General features: G+C 36.2%; 1 protein-coding gene across 2 annotated transcripts in view; it reads left to right on the top strand.

Annotated features, from left to right (window-relative positions):
• Positions 1–20,034, top strand: part of LOC105393007 — a 65,582-nt gene extending 45,548 nt beyond the window's left edge. The window contains exons 3-7 of one of the 2 annotated variants that reach the window (XM_048628542.1): positions 2,582–2,979; positions 8,918–9,137; positions 11,194–11,368; positions 15,097–15,233; positions 19,741–20,034. In XM_048628542.1, the coding sequence (XP_048484499.1) occupies positions 2,582–2,979; positions 8,918–9,137; positions 11,194–11,368; positions 15,097–15,233; positions 19,741–19,943 (1,133 nt within the window). In that variant the 3' untranslated portion in view covers positions 19,944–20,034. Of the gene's footprint in view, positions 1–2,581; positions 2,980–8,917; positions 9,138–11,193; positions 11,369–15,096; positions 15,234–19,737 lie in introns of both variants that reach the window. The other variant, XM_048628541.1, reaches the window with a different exon arrangement.
• The last annotated feature ends 7,922 nt before the right edge of the window (positions 20,035–27,956 follow it).

Genomic DNA, 27,956 nt, shown 5'->3' with positions numbered 1-27,956 from the left:
AACACAACTATCTGGCAGCGTAGTTGGTTGCACAGGTTTGGCAAATATTTGAGCCAAGCTCGTCTGGTATAGGGGTGATCGTTAATGGTTTAATTCATTAATTTATTACATTAATTATATTTATTAATTAACTACATTGACACAATTTCACTAAATTGATATTGATAATTTAAAAAGTTCATCAATTTACCGACCGTCTGTATTTAACTTGCAACGCCCTCTATGATTTTCGATGAGAACAAATTGGTCACGGTTATTCATTATCGTTTAAGCAATGTAATGCACAGGGTTATGGTATTTATGTGTATAGGAATAGATGCGAATTATCGTTGAATGCTCCATTAACGTTTAAGCGATGTAATGCACAGGGTTATGGTATTTATGTGTATAGTAATAGATGCGAATTATCATTGAATGCTGGATTACTATTAACGATTTACTAACCATCAACCATCAACCATAACTTTATTTTCACTAATTCATTGAATGATAATTTAAACACGAAAGTAAAGTAAAATAATTTTCACGTCGCGTAAGTATTATTGTTATTGACGTCGAGTAAAGTAGATTGCAATAATAAATATTTCTTAAGTTCGGTTTCGGAAGTTGTAGGTTGGTATAAAGTAGGGTTAGTGTAATAATTAAGTTAGTTAAATTAGAGTAATAAACTGTACAAATAAACTTGGATTAGTGATAAGTGATTGCAGTAAACTGTAAATAAACCCATTTCGAGAAAAGTGCCAGTAGTGTTAAACTTGCTACGAGTAATTTCTGTAAAAAGACTCTTTCTTACAAAAGGAACCACTACAAACTTGAAAACGCATTTAAAATTAATGCACATTTCCGTATACAGCTATTAACCAAACAAAAAACCCTGTAGGTATAACATCATTCATAACCTTATAACCTCTGTGCCTCTGAGTTTAATTATTTGAAGTCAATAAAAATAACGAACAACCAATCAGCGTTTTTATCTGTTAACAATTATTCATTAATATTAACTGTTAATATATTATGATATTTTAAATTATTCATTATCAATTAACCATTATTCCTTTTTAACGCTTATTCTCATCTCTAGTCTGGTATGCACTAAACGTTGCCGGCATGTCATAAAGCAGCACGCCAGACACGCAGTCATGCCAACACGAGGGAGCATTTACACGTGTCTAGTGATACTGGGTATCATAACCTGTGTCTGGAAAATACGGGGCCTTATACTGAGTTTTGTGTATGGCTGTTTTTTTTTCTTCTTCTTATTACCGTGTCAGTAACCAATAATAGAGAAAATCAGGGTATTGATAATAAATCGTGTTAAGATAGATGCGATAGTAGAAATGATAGTCTGTATATTTTTCATTGTTGACTTTCCCGGAGTGGGCTATTTAATAATTAATTTTTAAGTATTTATAATTCATAGCTCATTATTTTTAACATTCTACGCTTGTAATCACATTTCCCTTTCCTGTTAAGTACCAAACCGATTTTAATATTCAAACAACAAAGGCTTTTTGCTACCTTGCGATAGTTCCAACCCTAAAACCCTTTTTAAGATCAAGAAATAACGTTAAAATGCATGTTTCAAAGGGTCAGTAAAGTAGAACACAAAGGCTGGTAGAAAGGTTGCCTTTTCTTACATTTTCAGGGTTACACGATAAAAGGTTTTTTCTTATCGCTTGTGTCATAACTGGAATGTGTTCGAGGAGCATACACAGTGTGAAACAGTTTATACAATGAGAGCTGAGGGTCCTGTACTGTGTTGCTTATGTTATGTGAACGTCATTTTGTTCGTGTAGGTATCGTGCCCTTGTATTAAAAGATTAACATTTTGTTCAAACGTTTATTGGAGTTGTTTTGCACAAAATTACATTTATAACAATTTTGTAGAAAAACAAGTACTTAATAAAGTTCGGACAACGAAATCAAATCAACATTAAGACAAAAATATATAGTAATACGTTCTATCTGAATGCAAAGTTTTCATTATAAAATTCATACGCCTCACTATCATAAAAAGTAAAGACAGTCATGTCATAGTTAAATCATAAATACACATAACAAATCGTTGTATAATGGCTGGAAGTTAAAAACCAAACTTGACACATCTTTTCAAACAGATTCAAGTCGCGCCTCTCGGCTGTTCTCCCTGAATGAACGGAATGCTTCAAAGACACACCAAATTAACATGAATACCAACCTACCCCCACTTTGACATGGAATTAGTAGCTTTCCGAGTGCTTTCGTGGCAGTCTCAAGTTTATTTCTGACTAATTAGTAACACTGCGACTAGGAAATGTAAAGCGCGTTAGATTTAGCTTCATTTATGCTCGTTTGAGCGCAGAGATGGAATGCCTTGCTGCCGTCTTCAAAGGATGTATTTTTATAGATACTCTTCATTTTTTATTCCGAACTTTTGCTTTAAAGATTGTATTATTTTATAACATACACTGTAACTGTATAACTTTTCCGTTCTTGCTTTACTTACTTAATAAAAATCAAATCACCATGTTGATATTTAACTGTCATAGATCAGCTATAACACGAGCAATTCCTGAAAAATAACGCCGTTCCTTCTTTACAGAACCTCCAAACAACGAAATCACAGAGGAGCCGACGACAGTGACGTCATTCTACGCCCTGTCCGCCTCAGCGCCGGCGCCGATCATGCTCCGTCTCGGGAACTCCACCATCGACTCTACCAAGTCGTTCAAAGTGCCACGACCGTCTTCGGACCCTGAAGTTACTACACTAGTGCAAGCTTCAACTGTGACGGTGCTACCGCATGTTATATCAGCCAAAGAGCCGAATAAGATGATTCCTCACATGATATCGGTGTTGAGGAATACTCACCTGGATCACGACAGGCGCCATGGGCCGACGTTTGAAGACACGCCGGTGGGGAATATTACCAAGATTACCGTGCAGTTGGGTGAAGATGCCCACTTAAATTGTAGGATTAGTTTACTTCAAGATAAAACGGTGAGTAAGATTCATTTTTCATACACATACAAAAATAAGTCTCTCCAACTATTAATTAGAGGATTAGGCACATTGTAACTTTCGTATTCTCTTTGCATTAGTCATAGAACAACGCGGACTCGGGTGTACCCTCACGTCTTGTGACTTGTACAAAATAATTTAAAATAAATATAGACATTATAACTTATAGGAAACATAAATTTACGGCTAGATTCAATCAAGGCAAGATACTTACTTCTGGAAGTATTCACGATAAACTACAAATCTCGTCCAAAACCCAGTAAAATTTCCGTTATTCATAATCATAAAAAATAAGTTAATTCAGTACAAAAATTGCGTGCTTTGCTTACTTTAGTGCTTACTTCGTTTTATGTACGGAGCCTAATTAACATTAACATAAAGAACTGCCGTTAAATACTAAACCTAGAACACTTGAAGCTGGCGTACTTTGAATGAATGTAAACGATGTAATTTTTTCCAGTCATTTGCGCTTTACTTCTCCTCCACTAATGGCGAGCACTCTCAGTGCTAAAACTAAAACAACACCCACAGTTTATTTTAGCGGCTTCTTCGCACAATACAAGGTACTTCATTATGCCAATAAATCTTCTTAGCGTGCCGTTGACAAATACTAGAGCTGGGCTAGAGTTGATCACCGTGGCGAAAGGGTTACAGTGCCACAATCTTATCTGTTCCGGTGAGAGCGAACTAAATTGATCCATATCTCATTACTTACTAATGAATTGTATATTTTAAAAGATTAGATGGGTTTATTAACACCGCAAAAGCGAATTAACAATACAAGCAAACTTAAAATCTTATAGAATTAAGAAATATTAGACATTTATGTGAGCTGTCACCGGAACAGATAAGTTTGTGGCACTGTACCCAGTCAGACAAGCTGTCAGTCGCTGACTGCCCACGGTACGCAGATACAAATGTGTCACTAGGGAGTCGCTGTTTGAGCATCCCACAGACCTGTATTTGAATCAATGACAAAGGAATAAAGAGAGGACATGCCATATCAACGAAAAAAATGCGCTTACCTAAACTTTGGTGTCAATTAAAATGGCGGCGGTTTTCTTGAAAAATGTAAACAAATTGTTTGACAGCTGAAGTACCTTGTGTTTGGATGTCAATCAACATGGCGACCGGTCGCAATGTTGTAATTTTAGGCAAAGACAAAACTACTGTTGTCCTTTTTTACGTACGATAACACTAATAAGTTAAAAAGAGACGACGATATATTTTTAAATACCGATTTTTATGCCAGGTCCTCTCTTTATTCCTTTGTCATTGCACGGTACGCAGATACAAATGTGTCACTAGGGAGTCGCTGTTTGAGCATCCCATGCCAACTAATGTAATCGCAAGTACCTACTTAGGTACTTGCGATTCATAACAACATCGCCACAATCCACATTTCCTGTTCTAAATTGAAATCTAAGTATATTGTTCTTACAAAATATTTTATGGAATAGTTGTGGAAACATCAAAACTTACGAGTATTTATTTAATTTCACAAACTCTTTAATAATAACGTAGTAGTGCGTTGATAAATCAATTAGACAGGGCTTTATACAGAATTTTACTGAAATATCGAGTACTCTGTGTAAAACTGTCGGAATATTTAAGTGCCTACTCTATTTTAACAACAGTGCTCTTTATTACTTTAATGTTTTACCTTGTTTTTATGTCTGGAGTTTTTACACAATTTTGTTTTAATTGCAGATATTTTTCTTGAAAGAGCAATTTAGGGCTGTGTAATATAACTATTTTCATTGGGAAAATACTTATTTATACATCATTTTCTCATCCAGTTGAACTACTTTGATGATTTTAATTTACTATAATCATTACTTATATAATTATGTTTAAACTACCTGCCCGAATTATTGTGTTTCTCAAATTGTATTAATATTTATGTTAAAATATACATAATATCTTCTTATACATAATATCTTAAAAAATAATGAATTACTCTTTTCTATCCAACAATAAACTTGCAAATAAGCGTAGCAGATTGTATTAACGGCCGCATTTCGCAATTCATATTTGAGGCTTTTAACAATGAATGTTTTCCCTCCTCAATTATCGAAACAATGCCTGAGAAATCCTTCGCTTGTTGCCAACACAATATAGGCTTTAAGTCTCGTTAAAATACGGGGCGAATTCTGAAGGCTACAGCTTACCGGCCCGCTGAGTGATGGCTATTAGACAAAGTTTCATTGAACTAATTCACAGCAGGTCTAGAGTTTCATGCACGGAGGTATACTTGCCGGAAATGTAAGCATTTTCACGACGGATAAAAGTATTTTGAGTTTGATTTAGAAGTGTATGTCCATTATTGTGGCTTTTAAATGCAAGTGCTTTAGAAAGGTCACAAAATACATCACGTCATTTTTAAAGAGTCTGTATGTGTATAAAAAAAGAAATTCAAACCCATAAAAAAAATATTGCTAATTATAAATGATGTATTTAATACATCATTTATAAAATAATAAAATCGATTAAAAAATATCAATTAGGCAATATTTAAATTAATGTACTTAGTTTTAATTTTGAATTTAAGAAAGATGATAAATTCAATGAATAACCTATATATTTTTGGCTTTTACATTTTTTATGAAGGAACTGCAGTAAGTATTATGAAAAACATAGCGCGCAATCTCTGCAGTATTTCAAGTAATTTATTCACTCCATCAGGACGCGTACAAAGGAATTCAATTCAAGCTGCAATAAACGGCAAATTCAAATATGGAACAAGATCAGCCATTTTGAATTCAATGCTATCTATTAGGTACTGCCAGTTCAAGACTTCGATTGCGCTGTTGAGAGTATTGACTAATGGCTTTCTATTTTCATTAATCGTACTATTCGTAGGTACTAGCTATTTTTGCACAAATTTTCAAATATCTTTATAACTCACTGTACCTATAATTTTACACACAGGCTTATAAGTCATTGTACAAACGTATTGTTGAATTGTACTCCATAACACTGCATGTATGCAGGGCCTATACTATACATGGTGTTAAAAAAGCAACACAGCGTGGCAGACCAACAACGCAAATTATTTTTTATCTGTTTCATGTCTATGTTGACCAGGAAACCGACTGGTTTAGTGGGTTTACCGAGCTTAACTTCGTAGACAAACTTTCGTATCCCCGTGGACAGACTACTTCTTGTTTTTGTTATGTCTCATTCGGGCTATTCCACGATGACCCAACATAATATATACAGGGTGGCCCAAAGAGTGACGTCCAAAGGAAAATGTTTGATTTCTTAGGTCAAGGGGTAGCCAAATCACCCCCATGTATGTTCAGCAATTTTTAGTAGTTTAGGAGTTATGATTTTTTTCCCAATTTTTCTACGAAAATCGACCTCAGTGGATTAATTATGTTTTATTATTTTTTGGATAACTTTTTTAAAGCATTTTTTATTTTTGTGTCATTCTCTTAAGTTGTTCTTTTAACCATAAAAGTTTCAGCTTCCTAGCTGTAATGTAAGTTAGTTATTTTTTTATCGTAAGTTCGAATTATATCATCGAGCTAGACTGCTCTGAATTTTCTACTTGAAATTAAAAATTGAAAAAGATATTCTCATGGTGCCTTATTAATTTTAAAAACTCCGCAAGGTTCGAAAATTACATAAAAATAAAAATAAACTATTGCTTAATCGGGTATTATTTGCAGAAAAAAGCCTTCAAAGGTACCTGGGTGGAAATTACCTAATTAGTAAATTGTTTCAGAAAGTTGAAATATTCCTGTTATGTCATTACTAAGGACTAATTAAGTTAGAAAATGTATCAAATTAAAGGGAAAATTAAATTATTTACTTTTTTAAAAATTTAAGTTACATTTTTGAGTGTAAATTCTTAGAAAAATGTTTTAGTCTGAGTATTAAGATTTATGAGATAATTTTATTATTAATAATAAGTAAATAAACTCTAATAATTATTTTACACATTTACTCACAATAAATTTTCAAAATGGCGACCTCCCATAGCAATACACAACCTACATCTACGCAAGAAATTTTCTTTAAGTCAAAAAAGTGACAAATGTAAAAAATATGACATTTGTCAAAAGGTTAAACATGTAAAAAAAGTACCTTTTTTCAAAAATGTGACATCTGTCAAAAAGTTACATCTGAATGAAACAGAAAAACGTATACCCGACCTACATCTACGCAAGAAATTTTCTTTAAGTCAAAAAAGTGACAAATGTAAAAAATATGACATTTGTCAAAAGGTTAAACATGTAAAAAAGTACCTTTTCTCAAAAATGTGACATCTGTCAAAAAGTTACATCTGAATGAAACAGAGAAGCGTATACCCGACTTAAAGAAACTTTCTTGCGTAGATGTAGGTTGTGTATTGCTATGGGAGGTCGCCATTTTGAAAATTTACTGTGAGTAAATGTGTAAAATAATTATTAGAGTTTATTTACTTATTATTAATAATAAAATTATCTCATAAATCTTACTACTCAGACTAAAACATTTTTCTAAGAATTTACACTCAAAAATGTAACTTAAATTTAAAAAAAGTAAATAATTTAATTTTCCCTTTAATTTGATACATTTTCTAACTTAATTAGTCCTTAGTAATGACATAACAGGAATATTTCAACTTTCTGAAACAATTTACTAATTAGGTAATTTCCACCCAGGTACCTTTGAAGGCTTTTTTTCTGCAAATAATACCCTATTAAGCAATAGTTTATTTTTATTTTTATGTAATTTTCAAACCTTGCGGAGTTTTTAAAATTAATAAGGCACCATGAGAATATCTTTTTCAATTTTTAATTTCAAGTAGAAAATTCAGAGCAGTCTAGCTCGATGATATAATTCGAAGTTTCGATAAAAAAATAACTTAACTTACATTACAGCTAGGAAGCTGAAACTTTTATGGTTAAAAGAACAACTTAAGAGAATGACACAAAAATAAAAAATGCTTTAAAAAAGTTATCCAAAAAATAATAAAACATAATTAATCCACTGAGGTCGATTTTCGTAGAAAATTTGGGAAAAAAATCATAACTCCTAAACTACTAAAAATTGCTGAACATACATGGGGGTGATTTGGCTACCCCTTGACCTAAGGAATCAAACATTTTCCTTTGGACGTCACTTTTTGGGCCACCCTGTATGTACCTATATGTGTATAGAGTATTTCCACGATGCCCCAACATAATATATGTTTACAGGGTGTCCCGCGTCGATGCCACATAAAAGGGAAGTACCTTAAGTACTTAGGGTTCTGAAGAAGTGATACGTGATGGCCTTGTTTTTCTTTGCACTGGTACATCCTTTACCATTGAGGGATAGGTATAGTGTCATAGTAGATTTACGTGATGATGTAAAGAAAGACATCTTTTGTTTTATCAGCATTTAGCGGTTCCATTCCCGGGCAGCCACGCGATTACATATATAAAATTCATTAAATGCAGTTTGTTGTGTTGATAAACGAATACTAGTATTATTTCTGTAATTATACCGAATGGCGTAGTGGTTAGTGACCCTGACTACTGAGCCGATGGTCCCGGGTTCGATTCCCGGCTGGGGCAGATATTTGTTCTCGGGTCTTGGATGTGCCCGTTAAATGGCAATAGGCCCGCCCCCTATTACATTGGGACTAACATAACACTCTGGCGAAAAGTGGGTGCAGCAATGCACCTCTGCCTACCCCGCAAGGGAGTACATTAGTACAAGGCGTGAGTGCGTGTGTGTGTTATACCTTAATTTAAGTATTTAAGTTATTATTTAAAAACACGCACACTTCAATACACAGAAACCGCATCATTTTAAGTTCAAACGTAATACAATTGCAGCCTGATGCATTGCCGTGTGAGAACCACCGTAGTCACTTCCCCTTCATGTCGCATCATGGGACACCCCTAACAAGCACATCATCTAACAACCTCGCTATCCCCAGGTATCCTGGGTCCGTCGCAAAGGGCGGGAGGAGATGCCGGAGCTGCTGACCGTGGGCGCGGTGACCTATGCCGCCGACGACCGAGTGTCGGTCGCCAAGCGGTACCCCGGCAACTGGAAGCTGCTCATCAGGCAGGTCACGCCAGATGATGAGGGCGTCTACGAGTGCCAGATCTCGACGCACCCGCCGCGCGTCAGCCGGACGTTTCTGCATATTAATAGTGAGTTTTTAATTATTAGCCCTAAGCCACTACCGGCTACCTACCTAATTATTACGCTCAAAAAAAATTGCTTAAACAGTTAGTTCGCTATACTTATAAAAAAAACAGTTTTAAATCCGATCATAAAATATCGACAATAATGTAAAAATTTATACAGCATAGGAATATACAGACAGGAAAACAAAGGAAAAATAACACAGAATTCACCAATTGTCTCGTATTGAATGGGACACTGTAACGCTGAAAGAACTCATTCCAAATCCACAACCGGGTCAAAATTGAGTTGAAAACTTTATCTAGCAAAGAAAAAAAACATATAAAATACTATGATAACACGTTTATTTTTAAGTGGAACATGGAGCTTCTAACATCAGTATTTCAATACTATGTGTATGTGGGTTGCGTCCTTTCTGCTTAACAGCGTTCATTATTTGATGCTGTAGTGTAAACAAACAATCACAACTGCATGTTTAATTGTTGGTCTCGTTAGTACCAGGTATTTTAAGTATAATAATGTTCGAATGTAAATCGTTTATTGGCTTAACTACTAAATTTAATTAATTATACTTAGCACAGGTATTTGTATACACAGTTATATTAAGTGGTCAAGGTCAAGTCAAGGTGGGCTCACCTCTCCGGACCTCTTCAACCTGTACGTCAATGAGCTTATCGTGGGTCTGAGGAGCACCAAGGTCGGTTGTCATGTCGGGGGAGTTTGTATGAACAACCTTAGTTATGCGGATGACATGGTGCTCCTCAGCCCCTCGATCAACGGTCTCCAGAAGCTACTTTCAGTCTGTGAGCATTATGCCAATGCTCACGGGCTGAAGTATAACGTATTGAAGACGGAGATGTTGGTGTTTAGGGCTGGCAGGGGTCCGGAGAGGATCCCTGAGGTGGTTCTAAATGGTGCACCAGTTCGGGTTGTGCAGCGGTTCAAGTACCTTGGCCATATTTTGACGGAGGACCTGAGAGACGAGTGTGACATCGAGCGGGAGAGGCGGGCGCTCTCGATCAGATGCAACATGCTCGCGCGTAGATTCCACAGATGCAGCAGTGATGTCAAAATCACTCTTTTTAAAGCATACTGCCAAAATATGTACACCTGCCATCTGTGGATCAAGTACACCAGAAGGGCGATGAGCACCATGAGGGTGCAGTATAATGATGCATACCGCACGCTCATGCGGCTGCCACGCTTCTGTAGCGCGTCGAGCATGTTCGCGGAGGCGGGGGTGCCCGACTTTTTTGCCGTCCTCAGGTCACGTATCGCTTCTTTCTGGTCGGGGCTGAGCAGCTCCGGAAATGCAATCTTGAATGTTGTATCGCAAGACATCACCAATCCTTTTTACAAGCATTGGATATCTGTTCATCAGGACGCGAATCGTAAATGACTGTCTTTTGCAAGTGACTAGTATAACCCTATACATTATATTGGTTATTTGCAAAAGACCTTAGACTTAGATTTTAAATTTTTTATTGTAGCTAGTTTTAAGACAATATGGGTACTGCATTACCTGAAATAAATGACTATTTATTTATTTTATTTTTTATTTTATTAAACAACATGGAGGTTTACTCGTAATGATAAAATACGTGTACGGCCATAAATGTATTAAAATACGGTTTAAATAACAAGTGCAATACCAGTAATCATATTGGATTCCTGAAATAATTGGTTTAGATCCTGTTCGTTCTAACTAACCCTATGTAGCAATAGAAAACATTCTAAAGAAACACTTTAAAATAGGTTTAATAATAAATAAATAATAATAAAATTCTTTATTTCAGGATATTTCCCATATTGTTTACAATTGAAATATAAATTAAAATTAAAAATAGTAACACTTTAACACAGTGTGAGTCTTTATACGAGAGTTAAGTTCACTGTGTAGATTTATAAAAGCATTGTTTACATATTTATACTAGTATACCTACCTCTTATTGTTATTTATAGTAACCCCACATATACATTGCCTACATATAACTCTCCTCCTATTCAACCGAAGCCAAAAAACTTTACTACCAAACTTTGATCTCTATCTTTACTCCCCAGCGCCACAAGTATGGGTGGTGGACGAGGCCGGCGCGCCTCTCCTAGAGAAGTACTACGAGGCCGAGTCGACCCTGGCGCTGGTGTGTCGCGCGCGGGACGTGGACACCCCAGCCGTGCTGACCTGGCTGCATGAGGGCAAGGCTCTTAATGCTGATACGACTAGGGGCGGCATCAAGTGAGTACCAGGGTGGTAGACAGGTGAAGAATTATCTAGTAGTAGACGCGGCCGTAAGTAAGTACCAGGGTGGCAGTGAGTTGAGGAAGTAGCTAGTAGCTACCTGGCTTCACAGTGTAAGGTATTACGAGGCCGAGTCGACCCTCGCGCTGGTGTGTCGCGCGCGGGACGTGGACACCCCAGCTGTGCTGACCTGGCTGCATGAGGGGAAGGCTCTTAATGCTGATACGACTAGAGGTGGCATCAAGTAAGTACCAGGGTAGCGATGAGTTGAGGAAGTAGCTAGTAAGAAGCCTGGCTGTAGGGGGGCAAGGTTCTCAACGCTAATATAACTCTAGAGGCGCCATCAAGTGGATACACTAGGTAAAATGCGAGGACGCACTTGTGGACATTTCGTACTTTTTACTTGAGCAAGGGTATAAAATTCAAGAAATAGATAGGAAGAACAACTAATAAGCAGCAAAGATAAAAAAATAAAAGCCTTGAAGCACAAAACTCACAGGAGTGTTCAGTGCAAGACGAGCTATTGATATTTCGGGTTTATTTATAACATTGTAATAATACCTCAATTTTCAGTTTATTGTCAGCCAGCCGACACCGATTACCATTCCAGAATATTTACATATCAAAGTGCAAAATCCGGAAAATGAATTCATAACAACCGTCACGATATACAGTCGCTTATGCAGTGGCCACCTATTATTACGTAGCCTCGCCTACTCGCCTAGGTAATTCCAGAAAGCAATATTAACCCCTCTCCAGCGGTAGAAATTTACATATTTACTGCATTCCGTGCGCAAATAGGAAACTAGAGAATATTCCGTGTGTGAGGAACAAAACATTCCAATACATCTTGAATATGAAGCTCCATTGACTTTTGGGACGGCTGGCTCGCTCGCCGGCGACGCAATCATAAATTCCGTGAGAAACATTGTCATACCTCCCAGCTCCGGCTCAATATACGGGTAATATTTCCGTATTTCCGTAGAAAAACATAGTTTATCCTGGTAGCTAGTACATTATGTGGTGAATGCGTGTGTGCACGCATTGGAACCATAAATTGAAATGAAGTGAATGACATAGTTTATATTCGTAATGCCTTTGGCCTTTGTTACATTAAAAACATTTCTTATTTATATTAGGTACTTGTCTGACCATTTAGCTATCCAATTTAACATTATAAACTCTTATCATCCGTGAAACCGAGCAGGTGTGTACCTATTTTTAAATAAGAAAATCCAAAGAATACTCAACTGAAACTCGATAACATAACCCGATTCGATATTTCCCAAGCAGATTTTCTTGAATTTTCGTCGTAGCGTGTATGTGGGGTAATGGCTTCTAAGCCCGGCCTAGCTTAATGACTGGGAACAGCTGCCGAATATACTAGCCATTTTGTAAACTAAACTTGAACTCTACAATTGGGGAAAGCACCTACTCAGTAAAATTTTCCAAAGCTTATGAATTTTACATGTGAAGTTACGTAAGTGAGAATGTACTTATGTATAAACCATGGTGACTAGGCTAAGATGTGGCAGCTAAGCTGTCCAATACATTATGTTCTAGACGACAACTAACATTAGCTTAAGACGTGTCTACTGTCTACGTCTCGAGTAGACGTCGCTTGATGGGCAGTGCCAATAATTTAGCTTTGGGTTGTCGAAATTAGTGACACGACCCGGTTTCGAAGTCTGGCTGTGGTATTTACTGTGTATTTGGTGTGATACTGATGATGATTACAATTTACAATTTGCCCGATGGACGTGGAGATTATGGCATGATCCTATAAATATATAGAAGGTTCATGCCTAAAATTGATTCTACTATGGGCTGATGATATGCCTAGTGGATTTAAGTCAGCCGCTAAAGTTTCAATTCAATATGCCCGTGAATGAATATTCTATTCGCCCTTAGTGGAAAGCATTTATTGCGTACCATCAGAGTCCGCAATTATGTAAATACAAGTATATCTTATTTAATAGGAAACAAGGCCATTACACCCGGCTACGGCTGTCGACCAAACTCAATCCTGTATATCTCTGGGGAAGTGGCTGAATATTTTATATAGGTCACGGCGGCGTGAACTTTTACTACAAAAATGTGATACCGAGAGATGGTAAAGATTTCATAACACGATCCACGGCAACTCCGGAATTGCACTTACGAACCTACTGCTGTAGCGGAATGGCCGTCCTTTGTTTGAATGTTGCTGTTAAAAGCTTTGATGGAACTTGATGGTCTTTTGTTAATTATTGCTACATGACTTGCTATTGGATACCTTTGTTTTGTTGTCGTTTTGTTTATGTCGGAATGCGTTTTTTTTTAGATAATCCTATGTTTTGTTTACACCCTCTCGGCGTATTCAGGTATCGTGATGGTGCTATTATTATAGCTACACAATTGTTAATATGTAAATTGTTATTCCATTAGAACTTTTTCGGTAAAATACAAGTAGAAGAAGGCTCTGCCGTCGCGTCGACGTCGTTACTTATTTATTGCTGTGTCGTTGTCAAAAACTATTTTGAATCCAAAGTCCAGGCACAGTTTTTGGATCAAAGCCCAACTACCCGTAACATTGATCATCAAAAAGCTTCGCCTTAAATCGGGTCGTCTACAAGAAAGAACTAACATAAGTGCATAACTTTATTACTAAATTTAAAGTTGCATTGTAAAATAATTTAAATTTGGTGCTTCAGAATCTACCATTGTAAATTGCAATGTACTTTTTACTGACTCCAACCGAATTACAAGTTGTAAATGAGTTTGATGCGTGTGTGTCTGTGTATGCTTTTAGCATTAAGTCTACCTTTTGTACACTTATGTTATATTTGTGCAATAAAGTATTAAATAAATAAATAAATAAATATAATTAGTTATTAATTACATAGTAACTATACACATCATTATTAGTATCCTGGACCGATCTTCGACCAATGAACGGCTAGCAATTGACTCGCTCGGCCGAGGATACTGTCTCGGCCACGTTACTCGGTAGGTGTAATCAGGGATTAACTGCCGATTGGATTCCCCGATTTGTAAGCACATAGCCGCATCCGCCGGGTACAGTAGTACACAAGTGGAAGTGGAAGGTCTGGCGCCACGCCAACTGGACCCGCCCTAGTGTCCCCGATCCATTACTGCTTATTTCTTCAAGAAACTTTATCTGCTTTTGCTGTCAATGTAAATAATGTGTATTTTCTTGAATGAATCTAATAAATTTCTCATGAGGGTGTTTTGCATTCACCTTAATTTATTCAAGGTTTGATCGACTGCGGCTTGACTGAACAAAACTTCCCCTTTTAGCATTCCATAAAAGTGTCCTTCATAATCGATATCGCTGCGAGGCATAAAATCGGTTAATAGACTACTCCGGAGTAATTAGCGCTGAGTTGCCTGACGCAGCTGAATTTCATGTCAATTTACCAATCAAGTAATCGTTTTCGGAGCTTGTTCCACATTTCTGGATTTTTACAAATAAAAAACACGATAAACATTCCCAAGAGGGCAGTGGTTTTGAATTACAGTGAAGGAGTGTAAATTAAGTGTCTCCGACATAGCTCGTACTCTCTCCGATACTTACTAATTACCTCAATTGTGTGTTGACCCCTGAGTTAGCCTCTTTCGGCTTAGTATAGCACCATTGCAAAACCCTCTATATTATGTCTAACTAATAACAATTCCCTCCAAATCACCCCAAACCTCCTTCTAAACCCCTTCTCCCCCAACAGTGTGAAGACGGAGCACGTCCCGGGCGGCGCGGACAGCCTGCTCCGCCTCGCGCGCGTCAACTCAAGTGATGCCGGCAACTACACGTGCGCGGTGCGCGGCGCGCGCGCGCACACCGTCGCCGTGCACGTGCTGAATGGTATGAGTTTTGTGTTATAATGGTAGACTTTATTTATAGAAAAATTAAAGGACGTTATAGCTATTGAACTGTTGAACATTGTCCCTCTCTGTCAAACAGTTCAATAGCTAAAGCGTCCTCTAACTTTTCACTGAATAAGGGGGTCTAAATACCGTAGAAGTGACTGTAGAGTCCATATATTATACAGTCACTTGTGAATGCTACGCATTGTCTGAGACAACTGCTGACTTGATATCTACATCTACGATGAGAGTAGGTAAGAATGCTGGTATGGTCACGATAACTCCTTGTGACATGACTCCAATATCGCATAGAAAAGTGACAACGCTGTATGTTCCGTGCACGGTAGTTAATATCCGAGATATCCATTTTCAATATTCAAAGCTAGAAGGAGCTTCATACTGAGCCCAACAATTTCAAACCCAATAATATTTCGCAACCTACGAGGCTCTTATTTTACTTTATCATGCCATTTCCATGCCCACACTTTATATTGTCGTAGCTCAACATGCTGTGGCAACATATCAAAATCCCCTTCCCATGTCCATATTTCATGTTACAAGCCGCAGAAAAGTTCGACATTGCATGCGAGACGATTGCGTGAAAGGCCCACACATTACTTTGTTTCCATACAATACTCTGTGACCCATTTCCACTAGTGATGTAAGAGAGGAGTAGCATTATATCTTATTTAGCATGTTAATGTCCTCTTACGGAATAAATGCTTTCCTTTCGGCTGGCAACATCCGGTGATTGTGCTGACTACGCGGATAAAACTTTCAAGGCCGTTCCGCCATTCTCCTTTCACCGTATTTCTTTTCATTTATTATTTCGTTCAATGCATGATTTAGCCCCATTGTTTTATCGTCAAATAGAGCAGGATAGAGGTTAAAGCGAGTTGTTTTTGTATAAACCGAATTTTCCTTTACGAAGCTTTTAAATATTAATGGATCTTGCAAACAGCGAAGAGCTTTATTTCGTTTGGTGTTAAATTCTTCCATTACGAGTTACAGAAAACACCTATGGAAGTACCTATTTAATAATTTCTGATCTCAATACTGGAATAAAAACCTTATACCTATATTTATTCATTTTACGAGTAATATCTATTATTTAGTATATAAACTATGTTACTTTGAACATTTATTCTCTAAAATTGGATCCGACCTTCGTCCGATCCCTTCGAAGAATGTAACTGACACATCCATTCTTTGGTGTAAACCATCCCCAACTAATTTGATAGTATGTGTCATATCTTAATTACTGCTATTGTTCGAAGCGCTATTGTCTTTGGTAAACATGTGGAACATTTCACGGACAAAAGGATATTTCACAGCTAAAAGATTGCCGTGAATTTTCTCGCCACTGTCTGTTCGGGAATTCAAAATGTGAGTCGGTTAATTTTACTGGTATCTAATTGCGAGCACTTGTTTTATGTTTCAGTAATTTAATTACCTAAAAAAATTGGAAAGAGCTAACGAGAAGTCTTTTGTCTTATTGATATAAATTATGTATGAATTATCATGTGTACCTACCTATTACTGAAGTAGTACAAATGCTAACAGTTATTAGTTAAGTACTTGGATCTTGTAAAGAAGGTGATTAGATAGTTTTCTATATTTAGGTTCTTTTCGTTTAATAATTTTCCTAGCTTTTTACAGTGGTATGGTTGGAAAATTACAACTAAGTTAGCTAGGTATGCTAACTTAATATTATATTATAATTTTTACTCATCATCATCATCACGACCCATCACTCCGTCAGGTCCCCGCTGCTGGCGCACGGGCCTCCTTTAGGTAGGTTTTAGGCCTAGTTTAGTACTATAAGATTTACTACAAAAGGTTTATATCAGTACATAAAATATGCTTTGAAATATCTTCCCTTTCACCAGCAAAAATCCAGACGCCAACCGCAGTCTGTCTATTGGATCAATCATATAGAAATGCATTCGAACTTCACTACAATCTGAATGCAATTTTCCCATACAAGATTTCCGAGCCGCTAAGGTGGCTTATGTGCCGAAAAATCTGGAAATAAAATTGAGAAGGCGAAGTCAAAAGTATTAAAATAATAAAATGGTACACGCTGTTGCAAAATGGTATAGTAAACTGATTGGGGATAACTCAGCTAGTCATTTTAAAACTAAAGAACTTTTTAATTACTAGTTCTCTCAGTGACTCTCTTTTGATTTACCATTTTCCAACATCCATCCACTCCATGTAATTAGTATTGTTTATCAAAAAGTATCAATAAATACGTGTCTAAAACAACAGCCTTCTCCTATGTATTACTCAATAAGTACTTACCAAATTTCATTATTCAACAGATAAGTTTTAGCGCCCTCCTTACAAAACTGATCCATAAATCCAGACTATTTGGTCTGAAAACTTTATGAAACCAATTTCCTTTCGAAACTTGTAACTATTAAAAAACGATTTGTCATAATTCCTCGTAGGTTTCGATTTCAGTCCCCGGACACTAGTCTGTCTGAATCCATTAAGTTAATTCTAGTTTGACTATTCCGAAGTTATCTATTAATATCCTAACTGGTAATAGATAGTTTATAATTGAGTTGGGGTAACTCGGTTAATGCACGATTGAGTTCTAATCACATTGAAAAGGATTGCTTTTGACAGTCGAAGAGTCCCGCTTAAATTAAATATGAGGTGACTGAGGTGAACACGGCTTTTGGTGTATACGTTATTTATAAATAGTAAACTATTTTTGAAGTCATGAGTTAGTACTTTTGATTCAAGAACTGTTTTTATATTATATTTTTTATTATTCTTTTCGTAAACTAGTTTAACAATAACGGCTGGATAAATATTTTATTGTAATAGAGGTGTAGGTTTGGTCTTGTCTGATAAGATTGTTTACATTAATGGTCAAATCGAGTATTTAGTTTATTGTTTATTGATTAAATGTTGCAAAGAAAAAATATGTAATAGGTAACTACTTAATGGGAAATTACTTGCATAAAATCAAGTCAAAACTTTCAATCAGAATGTACAATCAAATCATAATTTCTGATATTCTCAGACCCTAATAAAGATAACGATTTCAACTACCAAAAAATAATTAAAGTTTTTATCTCCAAAGGTATATAACGCTGTAAAATTGTAACTACCGTCGCCGTAACATATTTAATAGCTTTCGCCTTGTAGAATAATTAATAATTCTTGATAGACGATACTTCTGCTAATAGGAGACGCAAATCTTTGAAGGTGTAATCAGCTTTGCAACCGAAAAAGCGTTATTATGTTTTAATTACACTTACTACAAAATAACAGCCTTGTTTTTGTGTCGGTTGGGAAGACGACATTTCGGTTTTGCCTTTCTCCGTTTCCCTTTTGTTTTTGGTATAATATTATTTAATTGTTTCAAAGGAACCGTGCATTTCTGTGTCGGAATTAGTGTGAGTTAATAAACGGAATTGTTGTGTACGACAACGTTGATGAGCTAAAGTTTTTAAATATAAATTTGCTACGGAATTCATGTCTGAAATAACACGGTTGTTAGTAACGAAGTTAAAACTTTCCAAAATAAATTGAAGCTCCTAAATGTAACTTAGTAGTGAATAGGTAGGTAGTTGTTTGGTTTTTAACTAATTATTTTAACACGGGTGACAAAATAGGTACATTTCACAGCCGCAGCTGCTTATTGTAAGGGAGATTATACCTACATAATAGGCACATACAGATCAGACAGAGAGATTATGATGGAATTCTGTGTTATTTATGCTTTCATCATTATTATTATAAATGACCACCAGTCACAAGTAAAACGTAGCTATTGTTAAACATACGAAGAAAAAAAGAGTTATATTATTTAAGTTAGAGCTGTTTAGTTTTAGTTTTTAGAGGATACAATGCTAAAAACGCTAACTTCTTTACACCGTTATATCCATTATGGGTTTTAGCTCATAGCAATAAAAAAGTACTTTATTTAATAATAAAAAAAACGGACAGTAAAAATGTGAGATTGCAAGTCATTCCCGAAGGTGTAGAAAGAAAGCGGGTACAAAACTCATAAAATAATAATAAGTTTTTCCTTACTACACTTTTGCGTAGGGTGCTTGGGATTCCGGTAAAAAGAGTTAAGCTCGGCGTTCTGTGACTACCATTTTTGTTTGGTTCTCAGCTGTTGCCCGGTTTGATGTTAAAATTATTATTGCTTGTTTTATATTCTTTCCAACGTAAATATTTAATGTTTAATTTAGTATTCTGTTCGTTTCATATTAGTTTTTTACATTGGACAATTTCAATTCTTCAAATTAAAGTAGGAATGCATTTACTAGTTAGTTGTTATACAGCGAATAAAATACAAGAGTGGTCTTGTTATACAAATAGGTATAAAACTATGTAAACTACTTATTTATTTATAATTGATAGGTACATAATGTTGAAAAATGGCGCGACGATATACCATCGCAGATATATATATTTTTTAATTTTTAGTTTTTTTTTACTTTTGTACATACACTAACTATTGCCCTTTGTTTCAGAAGAAAGCCTCGCGGAGCTGCACGCCGGCGCCAACCAGCCGACGTTGACAACGACCGTTATAACGGTTTTCTTAACTCTCACCATATTAACGGATACAGTTTCGTTACTCAGCCCCGGGGCGCTAGCGCTTACGGCGGCCATACTGTATTTAATGATGGCCCAAGGCCTCTTAAAGGAGTATTTTATCGTGCTTTTGCCAACGTGATAAAAGTATTTAGTATCTAATATAAATTATTATTAAATCTAAGAAGTGTAATATAAATAGTTATTGAGAAATAAAATTTCATTATTATAGCTCTCTTTGTTTTATTACAAACCTATACATATAAAATATGCACGTAAAAGTTTGTACCATTTTAACTATTTTTTGTGTAGCTTTGAGTACGGCCAAGAGCGGTGGTAGCTCAGTCGGGTAAGCGCCCGCTTCTCACGCCAGAGATGCGGGTTCGATCCCGGCGCTGACATGTACCAATGAGTTCTTTTAACTTAAGTACAATGTATACCATCGCTCTTACGGTGAAGGAAAACATCGTGAGGAAACCTGCATATCTAGATCTAGCACATCTAGATATGTGAACCCACCAACCCGCAGTGGACCAGCGTGGTGTGGAAATGGTCCAAGCTTAGGAAGGCAGTTTAGACCTTGGGGATATGCACAAAGGTTCCATTCGAGAGAGCCAGGTGCAGGTACTTACACCCCCACAGAGAATAGAATAGAATAGAATAGAGTACGGCCAAGCCTCATGCAACGACTTTAACCATAGAAATTTGAAAAAGGTTTGTAAAGTGGAGGTTTCGTCCAGGCAACATTTCACAGCTTATTTACATATCAGAATAAAATAGTTTTTGTTGTCTTATCACATTCAAGACTAATCCGTATAAGCTCCTTTAAATTTAATAGAGTCTGCAAAAACGCTTTCAAGACCAATTGGCACCTAAAGTTGAGCTGATACCTACAAATTACTCGATTTGTGAAACTTTCAAGACAAACCCGTTCATTGCCGCACTTGCAGAATAACAATGATAGTCTCATACACCGGCGAGCAATGAAAAAGTTCCAGTGACAATAGCACCAAATTGCTCCTAGTACATTTTACAGTGCACCATAATACTACCATCTAAAAACGTAATAATACCAAATAAAGCCGCTCGCATATTATGGATTAAACTTTACTTACAGGTAAATTTGATCATAAATTACAGGTACTTATTATCGTTTTTATACTAAATTACGAAGATGTAGATACAAAATTTATTCAGAGATACAACACACAAGTACTTAATTTTATTATATATAAATTTAATGTATACTAATATAACAATAAAGTGTAAATGCATATTATACAAATCTCACTCATGAATTAGCATAAAAGGAAATAAGTATATTAAACACATTTTGAATGGCTTTTGTTTGAGTTTTTTTTTTTTTTTTTTTTGTAGTTGATATAATTTATTGGGGTTCCGCTCATCTGGCATAATCTTTATTGACCAAAACTCATTTCGCATAACTCGTATGGTCTAAACTTTTTTGGCCGAACCATCACTTTGCCAAGACTTATGTGGCATAAGGCTCGTTTCGTCTAAAACTCTTTAGGCACAATCTTTAAACACCTAAGTTTCGTTTGCTCAAATTTATGTTCGTCTATACCTATGTATAATCTTGTTTCTCGTAATGTTATTTTAATAAATAATATATTAAGTATGTAGTAAATGTACAAATTGTGGTATTTTTCTCCTACATCCCGAAAATCACGATATTGTATGATCAAAAAATCGAAAGTTAACGACCAATATAATTATTACAAACCCCATGAGATCGAAACCAAAAAATAGGTGCGACGACGAGCAAAGCGAGGAGGAGCGTGTTAGGTGCACATGTTCATCAAAACCAAAGCGGAGCGCAGCGAAGCGGAGCGGAGCGTTTTCCAAACAGCGGAAACAATACAAGGCACCAGTTTGCGCTATGTAGGGAGACGCTCCGTCCAAGTAAAAGCCAAACGAATATTATTACTTTGTATAAACCTAATAAACCTATGACATAGCATTATTAGGCTATTCAAGATTTGGCCATACCATTATTAGGCTAAACAATGTTATGCGAAATAACTTTTTACTAAACGAGATTTATGCCATACGATTTTCGGCGTAACGAGACTTTGACCAAACGTTACTATGCAATACGAGATTAGGCAAATAAATCTTATGCCAAAAAAGGTAGAACCAATTTATTGTTTTATATTTTTGTACAATTTCCTAATAAAGTTTATTTAAATAATTTATATAATTTACAATTACAAACTAAACTACCTATATATTATACAAACTAAACCTATGTACATAACTAAAACTATATGTAGAAGAGACCTTCTAAGCCTGGTCCCTGTGGGAGGGTTCCCAACACGCTGGCGACATTGCCCCGCTGGATCGCCAGACTCAGGCGCTGGCGGAGGTACGCCCCGGCTCGTTTGTCCCCTGAGACGTCTGCGAGCCGGGAAGAGATCTCTTTAACTTTTGTTTGAGTCTAAATAATTTCAAAGTTTAATAATGTTATTGTAATTATGAGAAATAATTTCATAGCACAAGCCATCAGATAAATGATTCATTATTTTGGTATCACTTTTACGCCTAGTAATGTTTAGTAGTAGGTAAGTTTAAAACATTTATTCATTAACTTTAAACATACGAATGGTTTTCATCTAACAAAATAAGATAACAATAAATTAAAGTTGTCACAATATTAAGCTTCCTATTAAGAGCTTTCTGCAACTGTGCAAGTTTTCAGTGAAATATTCAGGACAATCACATGTTGACACACGCCCGTCCATGTAATCTGTGTTTCAGGATCAAAGGCCTGCGGTTTCAGCTGATCCGGTGAAAGCCGGTCAGGTCTGCATACGGCAAAACCGCATAGCATTAACTTCACCCTGACTCGTAAAACGGAACGCATTTGCCTTTGCAGGAATACAGGACTTCTGCCTCAATTCTGCTAAAATACAGTGGCGGCACGCTTCGGTGGCTGTTTTCACGTTTGTCCCCTCGTTTCTAGTGTGTAAAAACGCTAGCTTTGCAACAAAAAAATCAATCAATTATATCCTTTATTATTTCAACTAGTTATGATGGGCTAACAGTGAAGTAAAATAATAATAATCTTATGTTTTACGCGTTGCAAAGTCAGCGCTGTTAGACTCTATTAAATATAAAGGAGCTTATACGGATATTCCTATTAATAAGACACCTCAAGATAGTACTAGTTTTCCGTAATACTTCCGTCACTTTTGGCAGGCTGGTTATAAATGTAGAGGCAGATAATATATAAGATAAGATAAGATAAGATAAGATATTCTTTATTTGCACACAAAAATATGGACAACAATACAAAACTTAATCTAACACATATGTACAAATGGCGGTCTTATCGCTTAAAGCGATTTCTTCCAGACAACCTTTGGGTGGAAGGATATTTAGATGTAAAGAAGGGTAAAGTGTACTAGTATATATCATAAAAAATAACAATATCTGTTTTTATACATAGGTATGAGCATTTTTTGACACGGTTTAAGGCATAGGTAAAAGTTCGCGGTTCTAACTTAATTTTTAAATATGATATAGTTAATGTACCTTCATGTCAATGCCAAGAAAATGCTCAGTTAGTCTTATATTTTATACAAAGCTTTCATTTGAAGACCGCAGACACAGTTGCAGCCAAATTACTGCTCATCTGCCGAATGGTTGCTCATTACCGCTAACGACTTGCGGCCACCTGACGGCAAACAGCGTAATGACCGCTGCGGTCTATGACATTAAGCTGAGACGGTGACCTTTTAGTTCTTAACAATATATAGTTCTTAGACTTTGATTTAAAATAATGTAATAATTTCCGCTCTAACTTAATACTTTTCTCGTTACGTCAAGGCATAAGTGTCAACGTTATTAGTAACGCAGAGAAAACCATTTTATCCCAATGGCTAGGCGATATGAATGGGACAATAACGGTATATTTGTTGTGTCAGTTAGCAGACGCGGCCCCGGCCACAGGAAATGAAACGTCGTTGTTGAAATTGTGTAAGACGGCAGCGCGAGTTATTACATTGAATTGGTTTTGTGTGTCGCTGATTTGCAGCTGGAAGCATAGGTTTTGAACTAAATTGTGTATTTACTTGGCAACTTATATGCAATAATGTAATTGGCTACACAATTTATCTAATAATTAGAGATGCCACGAATATTCGGCAACTATTCGGTATTCGGCCTATTCGGCCAGTTTTTTCAGTATTCGGTATTCGGCCGAATAGTGCGTGCTATTCGGGCCGAATACCGAATAGTAAATCATGTAAAAAATGACTTGTTATTTTAATCAAAATTGTGTATTTATTTCCAAATCACAACATTTTAGTACTTAAAATTAATCAGTAGTAAGTTGTGCTGGATAAAAACGAGCATTTCAGCATTTTTTGGTAGCCCACGATTGCGCTTTTCATTGTAACCATCCTCAGAAAATAACCTCTCACTATAAACGCTACTTCCAGGTGAAGAAAGATAAGTTTTTGCAAATTTCAAAAGGTTTTGTTCAAAGGTAATTGTTTTTTGTTTGCTGACCACCACTTGTAAGGATCGACCATCCAATCTAGGCGAACTATTATCAAGTAAAAATTCAACTCGTTTGCCACAGCATTCTGCCTCCTAATAATTAGCATTTCTCATATAATCTGTAGCGACTTCTTCAAAGCAGTTCCAGGAACAAAAAAAACAGGTTGTAGCGCCGAATATTCGGCGGCCGAATATTCGGCGCTTCGGCCGGCAGCGTCGCCGAATATTCGGTATTCGGTATTCGGCCAATTCACTATTCGTGGCAACACTACTAATAATTACGTCGTTTATTTGGTGTAAAAATTATTTGAAGTCTTCAGTTCCGGTATACCGTTCAAGGATACCGGTATGTATACCAATACAAACACATGAAGGAACTTGGGATTCGTCACTTGAGGGGCTCCTTTCGTGCACCCCACTTAGTAAGTTATAATAGCGGCAGACTTTTTTACATTACATTTTGCTATCAATATCGCAAATACTCTTTGAACGGTTCGCATGAGAAATACTTGAAAACATACCGATCGGAGGAGGAGGAGACAAAAACGGAATTTGTGCAAACATCTTACTGTACAAAACTCGTTGCCGAGCTCAGTTCATTGGTAAGTAAACACAGACTTCCCTCTCTGGATGGCTCTCAAAGAAATGCATTCTTATAAGTATTTTTACAGAAAAATTGAATCGTGAACTTTTGCTTTGCGATTTTTGCGTCGAATGGGGCGGAAGTAATGTTACGGGTTGATACTGTGGGAAATGGCCGAGTGACTTCGGCTAGCGACGGCTAATGGCAGAGATACCCGGCGAATACTCATAAAGGTCATTTAATAGAATATTCTGCTGTGGCCCTTACTTTTTAGTCAATGTAAGTATGAATCCGTTGTATGTATACTATGTATAAATATTACATATACAGGGTGAGTCTAAAGTAAAGTAAAGTAAAGTAAAGTAAAGTAATTCTTTATTTCCATACCAAATTACACTAAGTACATACAAAGTTAAATACACAACAAACTGGTATAGAAAAAGGTATTCAGCTCAGCTTTACATGCTGCAGCAAAATATTTTTTACTGAGCGCTGATATTCTGCTGAACCCTAACTAGAAACTAATATTTAGCGTAAACTAAAATTCTAAAATTACGTAAGTATACAATATAAAAGTTCACACTCTTATTTAACAATGATAATAATGTTAACAATATAATTATATAGACACGAATACATATTAATACACAATAGTAGATATATATAATATATATATATATATATATTCAAAAATAATAAGTAATTAAAATAAAAACTATATAGGTATTCATGTTATAATAATATTGTAAGGTAAGGTAAGGTCTTTCGTAGATTCACATCCGAAAGTAGGTCACAGAGCTCTTCATTCTGAACAACTTTTGTTATAATGACGTTGGGATATCTCGGAAAAAAATATCTACTCCCGACTCCCCATACAAGAAATCACGTAAACAATCATTTATTGTATGGGGAAGCATTTATTTTTCGTGGTATCCCAAGGTTAGTTGGGACATAAACAGTTAAAAGGGATGTATTACTAATTTCTTGTTCTGCCACACTATCACGGCATAAAATTAGCTCTAGTATATTCCTCAGGATTGTTCACAGTATTTATGTTGACACCCGCACCTTCTGCTGGCGGGGTTAGCTTCAAATTTACTGTTTAACAAACACAGCCGAAGAACCGCCTCGGTGCTATCTTAGTTTATGAGAGTGTTGCCATGTCGAGGATTCTGTAGCACATTGCTGTTTGCCATAAGCCCTCGAGAGTTATAGAGCAAGGTGAGGGATGAACGGATGTTAGATTATCTTAGTTGATATGGATTTGAGTTGAGATGGATAAAAGAAGTAGTTACGTACCATGTATTTTACAAATAACATTTCCAACAACAACAAAAAATACCTATAAACTTTTTTAAAAGTATCTAATTTAGTTAATGTGTAAAATTTGGTTAAACATAGAAATAGGTAAATATGTGATTCCTTTGGGGATAAGTTAACTACGAAACAATAGTTACTGCGTGTTACTATAGGCACTGCCACGTGAAGTCATGTCAGAATGATTTTATTTTACTTGTAACGCATGTATCTAAGTAATTCATATAACGTACACAGTCATAATCCTATCAAAAGATTTAATCTGTCAAAGTCATGCCTCTAACACCAAGGGACATCCCTTTCACATTTTTCACGAAATGCACAACCGGGAAATTTAGGGGTTACTCTCCCCCTGAAGACCCCTAAGAGGTCCCTATCACGATAAAAATCGTGTCATAATTCCGCGATCATTTGTCATCCTGTATTTCTCGCTCTGAATATGAGGAGGAAAACGTTGAAAAAAAGGACAGTTTATTTTGCTACTAAATTGCGATGATTGATACTTTGGGACCGTGATTTATGTTATAAATTGAGATTCGTTGTCATTCAATCCGACTGATTGGGGGGGCGATCACGGGGTGGGGAAATTGGAGGGGAGGCTGACTCCTGCACTGAACTATATTGAAAACCAATGAACCTCATGAACATTGAACAGCGAAGGAATTCTGTCTAATACAAGTGGAGGAAATTATCTAAATGTAGACCAAAAGTAGAATTAAATGGAAGATTATTAGATTTTTATATATTTAAATAGATGCACTGGCACTAGGAATTATAATTATCATAATAGGTATTTGTAGTTTTATACAGGGTCTATAAAAAGTGGTACTTACGTCTAGTATGCCAGACGTGTATGACTTTGACGGTCATTCTGAACAACTTTTGTTCTACTACTTTTGGAAATTCATCCTCTGGACATTTCACATACATAAGGTTTACATAAGATAACCGAATACTCATATTTTTCTCTAACCAGCACACACGATAAATCAGCTGGCCTATAAGTTACTGTCACGGGGTCGCTGGACTGTGTCATCCATCTTTACACCTTTACAACAGCGCAGTTCCAACATGTCTCCTTCACCACTGGGTTTTTATACAGACTAATGTTGGTCAGTGGATTTCCCCCCCGTTCGTAACAAAACTTACATAATTTCAGTTATTTCATGTGGATTTGGATGATTCAAGACTTTTATTGTGAATTATAATGATGCTCCAGCCCATGCCGTGGTTTAAAAATGCACCTCTGCGTAAGAAAGTATATCCTCTTAAAGTTACAATTCGGTGTATTTTTTTGCATAATTCACTAAGCTTGAAGTGATTGATTATTGACATATTCAACAAATAATCACTTCCTTGAGTAAGTACACTGTACCCCTTTTATATCTCTAGTCCATCCAAAGGTTGTCTGGAAGAGATCGCTATAAGCGATAAGTCCGCCTTTTGTACCCTAATTAAGTGTCTATCTAAAATTGTTAATGATTTCTTGGTGTACAAATAAAGAGTACAATATTTATCTATCTATATTTATGAAGCTTAGTGTGTAGCTTTGGTAAAAAGTATAAAATTAAAATGATTAGTATGCAATATTATTAGTTCATACATAACTTATTCATATCATTAGCAGTTGCACCTTTTGCAAGTCGTCACCCCATCTAGCCGAAGTACACTACGTTTGGCTAATCGAGGTCTCCACTCCAGAACACATTTACGTACATTCGATCGGCGTGC

This window comes from Plutella xylostella, chromosome 21, assembly GCF_932276165.1.
Source record: "Plutella xylostella chromosome 21, ilPluXylo3.1, whole genome shotgun sequence".
In the NCBI taxonomy this organism is placed as follows: domain Eukaryota; kingdom Metazoa; phylum Arthropoda; class Insecta; order Lepidoptera; family Plutellidae; genus Plutella; species Plutella xylostella.
Note: the sequence above shows the minus strand (reverse complement) of the source record. Positions and strands in the feature narration are given on the sequence as shown.